Source organism: Ascaphus truei, unplaced genomic scaffold (assembly GCF_040206685.1).
Source record: "Ascaphus truei isolate aAscTru1 unplaced genomic scaffold, aAscTru1.hap1 HAP1_SCAFFOLD_2407, whole genome shotgun sequence".
In the NCBI taxonomy this organism is placed as follows: Eukaryota; Metazoa; Chordata; class Amphibia; order Anura; family Ascaphidae; genus Ascaphus; species Ascaphus truei.
The window spans coordinates 20001-28216 of record NW_027455331.1 but is presented as its reverse complement, the minus strand read 5'-3'; the positions used below and the strand labels follow the sequence as shown (position 1 = coordinate 28216).

Here is an 8216-nt window from a genome sequence, read left to right as displayed (position 1 = left end):
TACATTGTGTCACGTGCTCTTGTTACACTGGAATTTATCCTGACATAACTCTCGTCTTTAGCTCTAATTGGCCGCCATCGATCACATGACTCCAGACTCTCATCCTCTCACATTTCTTGCGTCTGTAATGCGCCATCTTTACCACTGGCGGACAAAGTGTTCAGAAACTGGGGGCAGATCGCAGACTCAAGCGTAATTGCGCTTTCGCCGCCATCTTGGAAACGGGCAAAGTTCCTTGCGCAAGCGCACTTTGCCGTTTAAGCACCGCACCGCGCGTCATCTTTGAAGAGGGCAGAACACTGCGTCCCCGGAGAGAAGGCGGAAGGACAGAGAATGAGAGAAGGGTTCAAGCGGAGGACAGCGCCGGCCGCCATTTTTTCTAAGGGCAGAACTAAACCGAACGCTCATCCTAATTCGTCGCCATTTTAGGAGCTGGCGAGGCCTAGCCCCTCACTCGAAGCCTCCTCTGGATTTATGAAATCATAATTTCTCCTGAAGGTCAGAGGTTGTTCTCCGTGTCCAGATCTCCCAGGAACCCCAGGGCCACGGGTCTCTAACCCCATCCCAGATCTCCCAGCAACCCCAGGGCCACGGGTCTCTAGCGCCATCCCAGATCTCCCAGCAACCCCAGGGCCAGGGGTCTCTACCGCCATCCCAGATCTCCCAGCAGCCCCCGGGCCGGGGGTCTCTAACCCCATCCCAGATCTCCCAGCAGCCCCCGGGCCGGGGGTCTCTAGCGCCATCCCAGATCTCCCAGCAACCCCCGGGCCGGGGGTCTCTAACCCCATCCCAGATCTCCCAGCAGCCCCCGGGCCGGGGGTCTCTAACCCCATCCCAGATCTCCCAGCAGCCCCCGGGCCGGGGGTCTCTAACCCCATCCCAGATCTCCCAGCAGCCCCCGGGCCGGGGGTCTCTAGCGCCATCCCAGATCTCCCAGCAACCCCCGGGCCGGGGGTCTCTAACCCCATCCCAGATCTCCCAGCAGCCCCCGGGCCGGGGGTCTCTAACCCCATCCCAGATCTCCCAGCAGCCCCCGGGCCGGGGGTCTCTAACCCCATCCCAGATCTCCCAGCAGCCCCCAGGCCGGGGGTCTCTAACCCCATCCCAGATCTCCCAGCAGCCCCCAGGCCGGGGGTCTCTAACCCCATCCCAGATCCCCCAGCAGCCCCCGGGCCGGGGGTCTCTAACCCCATCCCAGATCTCCCAGCAACCCCCGGGCCGGGGGTCTCTAGCGCCATCCCAGATCTCCCAGCAACCCCCGGGCCGGGGGTCTCTAACCCCATCCCAGATCTCCCAGCAGCCCCCGGGCCGGGGGTCTCTAACCCCATCCCAGATCTCCCAGCAGCCCCCGGGCCGGGGGTCTCTAACCCCATCCCAGATCTCCCAGCAGCCCCCAGGCCGGGGGTCTCTAACCCCATCCCAGATCTCCCAGCAGCCCCCAGGCCGGGGGTCTCTAACCCCATCCCAGATCTCCCAGCAGCCCCCGGGCCGGGGGTCTCTAACCCCATCCCAGATCTCCCAGCAGCCCCCGGGCCGGGGGTCTCTAACCCCATCCCAGATCCCCCAGCAGCCCCCGGGCCGGGGGTCTCTAACCCCATCCCAGATCCCCCAGCAGCCCCCGGGCCGGGGGTCTCTAACCCCATCCCAGATCTCCCAGCAGCCCCCGGGCCGGGGGTCTCTAACCCCATCCCAGATCCCCCAGCAGCCCCCGGGCCGGGGGTCTCTAACCCCATCCCAGATCTCCCAGCAGCCCCCGGGCCGGGGGTCTCTAACCCCATCCCAGATCCCCCAGCAGCCCCCGGGCCGGGGGTCTCTAACCCCATCCCAGATCTCCCAGCAGCCCCCGGGCCGGGGGTCTCTAACCCCATCCCAGATCTCCCAGCAGCCCCCGGGCCGGTGGTCTCTAACCCCATCCCAGATCCCCCAGCAGCCCCCGGGGGTCTCTAACCCCATCCCAGATCTCCCAGCAGCCCCCGGGGGTCTCTAACCCCATCCCAGATCTCCCAGCAGCCCCCGGGCCGGGGGTCTCTAACCCCATCCCAGATCTCCCAGCAGCCCCCGGGCCGGGGGTCTCTAACCCCATCCCAGATCTCCCAGCAGCCCCCGGGCCGGGGGTCTCTAACGCCATCCCGGATCCCCCAGCAGCCCCCGGGGGTCTCTAACCCCATCCCAGATCCCCCAGCAGCCCCCGGGGGTCTCTAACCCCATCCCAGATCTCCCAGCAGCCCCCGGGGGTCTCTAACCCCATCCCAGATCCCCCAGCAGCCCCCGGGCCGGGGGTCTCTAACCCCATCCCAGATCTCCCAGCAGCCCCCGGGGGTCTCTAACCCCATCCCAGATCCCCCAGCAGCCCCCGGGGGTCTCTAACCCCATCCCAGATCTCCCAGCAGCCCCCGGGGGTCTCTAACCCCATCCCAGATCCCCCAGCAGCCCCCGGGCCGGGGGTCTCTAACCCCATCCCAGATCCCCCAGCAGCCCCCGGGGGTCTCTAACCCCATCCCAGATCTCCCAGCAGCCCCCGGGGGTCTCTAACCCCATCCCAGATCTCCCAGCAGCCCCCGGGGGTCTCTAACCCCATCCCAGATCCCCCAGCAGCCCCCGGGGGTCTCTAACCCCATCCCAGATCCCCCCGCAGCCCCCGGGCCGGGGGTCTCTAACCCCATCCCAGATCTCCCAGCATCCCCCTGGCCGGGGGTCTCTAACCCATCCCAGATCCCCCAGCAGCCCCCGGGCCGGGGGTCTCTAACCCCATCCCAGATCTCCCAGCAGCCCCCGGGGGTCTCTAACCCCATCCCAGATCTCCCAGCAACCCCCGGGCCGGGGGTCTCTAACCCCATCCCAGATCCCCCAGCAGCCCCCGGGGGTCTCTAACCCCATCCCAGATCTCCCAGCAGCCCCCGGGGGTCTCTAACCCCATCCCAGATCCCCCAGCAGCCCCCGGGGGTCTCTAACCCCATCCCAGATCTCCCAGCAGCCCCCGGGGGTCTCTAACCCCATCCCAGAACCCCCAGCAGCCCCCGGGCCGGGGGTCTCTAACCCCATCCCAGATACCCCAGCAGCCCCCGGGCCGGGGGTCTCTAACCCCATCCCAGATCCCCCAGCAGCCCCCGGGGGTCTCTAACCCCATCCCAGATCTCCCAGCAGCCCCCGGGGGTCTCTAACCCCATCCCAGATCCCCCAGCAGCCCCCGGGGGTCTCTAACCCCATCCCAGATCTCCCAGCAGCCCCCGGGCCGGGGGTCTCTAGCGCCATCCCAGATCTCCCAGCAACCCCCGGGCCGGGGGTCTCTAACCCCATCCCAGATCTCCCAGCAGCCCCCGGGCCGGGGGTCTCTAACCCCATCCCAGATCTCCCAGCAGCCCCCGGGCCGGGGGTCTCTAACCCCATCCCAGATCTCCCAGCAGCCCCCGGGCCGGGGGTCTCTAGCGCCATCCCAGATCTCCCAGCAACCCCCGGGCCGGGGGTCTCTAACCCCATCCCAGATCTCCCAGCAGCCCCCGGGCCGGGGGTCTCTAACCCCATCCCAGATCTCCCAGCAGCCCCCGGGCCGGGGGTCTCTAACCCCATCCCAGATCTCCCAGCAGCCCCCAGGCCGGGGGTCTCTAACCCCATCCCAGATCTCCCAGCAGCCCCCAGGCCGGGGGTCTCTAACCCCATCCCAGATCTCCCAGCAGCCCCCGGGCCGGGGGTCTCTAACCCCATCCCAGATCTCCCAGCAGCCCCCGGGCCGGGGGTCTCTAACCCCATCCCAGATCCCCCAGCAGCCCCCGGGCCGGGGGTCTCTAACCCCATCCCAGATCCCCCAGCAGCCCCCGGGCCGGGGGTCTCTAACCCCATCCCAGATCTCCCAGCAGCCCCCGGGCCGGGGGTCTCTAACCCCATCCCAGATCCCCCAGCAGCCCCCGGGCCGGGGGTCTCTAACCCCATCCCAGATCTCCCAGCAGCCCCCGGGCCGGGGGTCTCTAACCCCATCCCAGATCCCCCAGCAGCCCCCGGGCCGGGGGTCTCTAACCCCATCCCAGATCTCCCAGCAGCCCCCGGGCCGGGGGTCTCTAACCCCATCCCAGATCTCCCAGCAGCCCCCGGGCCGGTGGTCTCTAACCCCATCCCAGATCCCCCAGCAGCCCCCGGGGGTCTCTAACCCCATCCCAGATCTCCCAGCAGCCCCCGGGGGTCTCTAACCCCATCCCAGATCTCCCAGCAGCCCCCGGGCCGGGGGTCTCTAACCCCATCCCAGATCTCCCAGCAGCCCCCGGGCCGGGGGTCTCTAACCCCATCCCAGATCTCCCAGCAGCCCCCGGGCCGGGGGTCTCTAACGCCATCCCGGATCCCCCAGCAGCCCCCGGGGGTCTCTAACCCCATCCCAGATCCCCCAGCAGCCCCCGGGGGTCTCTAACCCCATCCCAGATCTCCCAGCAGCCCCCGGGGGTCTCTAACCCCATCCCAGATCCCCCAGCAGCCCCCGGGCCGGGGGTCTCTAACCCCATCCCAGATCTCCCAGCAGCCCCCGGGGGTCTCTAACCCCATCCCAGATCCCCCAGCAGCCCCCGGGGGTCTCTAACCCCATCCCAGATCTCCCAGCAGCCCCCGGGGGTCTCTAACCCCATCCCAGATCCCCCAGCAGCCCCCGGGCCGGGGGTCTCTAACCCCATCCCAGATCCCCCAGCAGCCCCCGGGGGTCTCTAACCCCATCCCAGATCTCCCAGCAGCCCCCGGGCCGGGGGTCTCTAACCCCATCCCAGATCTCCCAGCAGCCCCCGGGGGTCTCTAACCCCATCCCAGATCCCCCAGCAGCCCCCGGGCCGGGGGTCTCTAACCCCATCCCAGATCTCCCAGCAGCCCCCGGGCCGGGGGTCTCTAACCCCATCCCAGATCTCCCAGCAGCCCCCGGGCCGGTGGTCTCTAACCCCATCCCAGATCTCCCAGCAGCCCCCGGGCCGGGGGTCTCTAACCCCATCCCGGATCTCCCAGCAGCCCCCGGGGGTCTCTAACCCCATCCCAGATCCCCCCGCAGCCCCCGGGGGTCTCTAACCCCATCCCAAATCTCCCAGCAGCCCCCGGGCCGAGGGTCTCTAACCCCATCCCAGATCCCCCAGCAGCCCCCGGGCCGGGGGTCTCTAACCCCATCCCAGATCTCCCAGCAGCCCCCGGGCCGGGGGTCTCTAACCCCATCCCAGATCTCCCAGCAGCCCCCGTGGGTCTCTAACCCCATCCCAGATCTCCCAGCAGCCCCCGGGGGTCTCTAACCCCATCCCAGATCCCCCAGCAGCCCCCGGGGGTCTCTAACCCCATCCCAGATCCCCCAGCAGCCCCCGGGGGTCTCTAACCCCATCCCAGATCCCCCCGCAGCCCCCGGGCCGGGGGTCTCTAACCCCATCCCAGATCTCCCAGCATCCCCCGGGCCGGGGGTCTCTAACCCATCCCAGATCCCCCAGCAGCCCCCGGGCCGGGGGTCTCTAACCCCATCCCAGATCTCCCAGCAGCCCCCGGGGGTCTCTAACCCCATCCCAGATCTCCCAGCAACCCCCGGGCCGGGGGTCTCTAACCCCATCCCAGATCCCCCAGCAGCCCCCCGGGGGTCTCTAACCCCATCCCAGATCTCCCAGCAGCCCCCGGGGGTCTCTAACCCCATCCCAGATCCCCCAGCAGCCCCCGGGGGTCTCTAACCCCATCCCAGATCTCCCAGCAGCCCCCGGGGGTCTCTAACCCCATCCCAGAACCCCCAGCAGCCCCCGGGCCGGGGGTCTCTAACCCCATCCCAGATACCCCAGCAGCCCCCGGGCCGGGGGTCTCTAACCCCATCCCAGATCCCCCAGCAGCCCCCGGGGGTCTCTAACCCCATCCCAGATCTCCCAGCAGCCCCCGGGGGTCTCTAACCCCATCCCAGATCCCCCAGCAGCCCCCGGGGGTCTCTAACCCCATCCCAGATCCCCCAGCAGCCCCTCGTCCCGCGCTCTCCCCCTCGTCCCGCGCTCTCCCCCTCGTCCCGCGCTCTCCCCCTCGTCCCGCGCTCTCCCCCTCGTCCCGCGCTCTCCCCCTCGTCCCGCGCTCTCCCCCTCGTCCCGCGCTCTCCCCCTCGTCCCGCGCTCTCCCCCTCGTCCCGCGCTCTCCCCCTCGTCCCGCGCTCTCCCCCTCGTCCCGCGCTCTCCCCCTCGTCCCGCGCTCTCCCCCTCGTCCCGCGCGCTCCTCATGAGCGCCCCCTCTCGACACACACGTGTCACACGCACACACACGTGTCACACGCACACACACGTGTCACACGCACACACACGTGTCACACGCACACACACGTGTCACACGCACACACACGTGTCACACGCACACACACGTGTCACACGCACACACACGTGTCACGCATAAACACACTCCCGTGACGCCCTCGTGGTCAGCGCGGTCTCTTGTATCTCCCTCTCCACCAGTGACTCCATGCTCCTGCGTCCCCCCTTCCTCGCCCGCGGGCTCCTCTCCCGGGACCCCCCACCGTCGCCGGGGGATGTCCTTTCTCCGGAGGTAGAGCAGCGGTGCAGAGAGACCCTGCGCGGCACGCTGCTCCCCCCCACGGCCTCAGCGGGCGTCCTGGTGACCCTCTGCAGCTCCGAGGGGGTCCCCACCTTCCTCTACACCCTGCGCTCCCCCCAGCTCAGGGGACGGCACAAGGGGGATGTAAGGTGGGTGAATGTAACATGGCCGCCCGACTCGTCCCCTGGAACTGGAGCTCCTGAGAGTGTTAGTGTGAGCCTTACACAAGCAGTGTGCGCAGGTGTCAGCAGGGCCGGGGGGGGGGGCAGGAGGGGCCCACCTGCAGGTAGTGAGGGGGGAGGCAGGAGGGGCCCACCTGCAGGTAGTGAGGGGGGAGGCAGGAGGGGCACACCTGCAGGTAGTGAGGGGGAGGCAGGAGGGGCCCACCTGCAGGTAGTGAGGGGGGGAGGCAGGAGGGGCACACCTGCAGGTAGTGAGGGGGGAGAGGGAGGGGCACACCTGCAGGTAGTGAGGGGGGAGGCAGGAGGGGCACACCTGCAGGTAGTGAGGGGGGAGAGGGAGGGGCCCACCTGCAGGTAGTGAGGGGGGAGGGAGGTGCCCACCTGCAGGTAGTGAGGGGGGAGGCAGGAGGGGCACACCTGCAGGTAGTGAGGGGGGAGAGGGAGGTGCCCACCTGCAGGTAGTGATGGGGGAGGCAGGAGGGGCCCACCTGCAGGTAGTGAGGGGGGGAGGGAGGTGCCCACCTGCAGGTAGTGAGGGGGGAGGCAGGAGGGGCCCACCTGCAGGTAGTGAGGGGGGAGGCAGGAGGGGCCCACCTGCAGGTAGTGAGGGGGGAGAGGGAGGTGCCCACCTGCAGGTAGTGAGGGGGGAGAGGGAGGTGCCCACCTGCAGGTAGTGAGGGGGGAGGCAGGAGGGGCCCACCTGCAGGTAGTGAGGGGGGAGGCAGGAGGGGCCCACCTGCAGGTAGTGAGGGGGGAGGCAGGAGGGGCCCACCTGCAGGTAGTGAGGGGGGAGGCAGGAGGGGCCCACCTGCAGGTAGTGAGGGGGGAGGCAGGAGGGGCCCACCTGCAGGTAGTGAGGGGGGAGGCAGGAGGGGCCCACCTGCAGGTAGTGAGGGGGGAGAGGGAGGTGCCCACCTGCAGGTAGTGAGGGGGGAGAGGGAGGTGCCCACCTGCAGGTAGTGAGGGGAGGGAGGTGCCCACCTGCAGGTAGTGAGGGGGGAGAGGGAGGTGCCCACCTGCAGGTAGTGAGGGGGGAGGCAGGAGGGGCCCACCTGCAGGTAGTGAGGGGGGAGGCAGGAGGGGCCCACCTGCAGGTAGTGAGGGGGGAGGCAGGAGGTGCCCACCTGCAGGTAGTGAGGGGGGAGGCAGGAGGGGCCCACCTGCAGGTAGTGAGGGGGGAGGCAGGAGGGGCCCACCTGCAGGTAGTGAGGGGGGAGGCAGGAGGGGCCCACCTGCAGGTAGTGAGGGGGGAGAGGGAGGTGCCCACCTGCAGGTAGTGAGGGGAGGGAGGTGCCCACCTGCAGGTAGTGAGGGGAGGGAGGTGCCCACCTGCACGTATTGAGGGGGGAGAGGGAGGTGCCCACCTGCAGGTAGTGAGGGGGGAGGCAGGAGGGGCACACCTGCAGGTAGTGAGGGGGAGGCAGGAGGGGCACACCTGCAGGTAGTGAGGGGGGAGAGGGAGGGGCCCACCTGCAGGTAGTGAGGGGGGAGAGGGAGGTGCCCACCTGCAGGTAG

General features: G+C 69.0%; 1 protein-coding gene across 2 annotated transcripts in view; it reads left to right on the top strand.

Annotated features, from left to right (window-relative positions):
- Nucleotides 1-270: 270 nt before the first annotated feature.
- Nucleotides 271-8216, top strand: part of NUDT8 (nudix hydrolase 8) — a 19373-nt gene continuing 11427 nt past the window's right edge. Inside the window, exons 1-2 of one of the 2 annotated variants that reach the window (XM_075582597.1) lie at nt 271-498; nt 6420-6668. In XM_075582597.1, the coding sequence (XP_075438712.1) occupies nt 6427-6668 (242 nt within the window). In that variant the 5' untranslated portion in view covers nt 271-498; nt 6420-6426. The remainder of the gene's footprint in view (nt 499-6419; nt 6669-8216) is intronic. The other variant, XM_075582596.1, reaches the window with a different exon arrangement.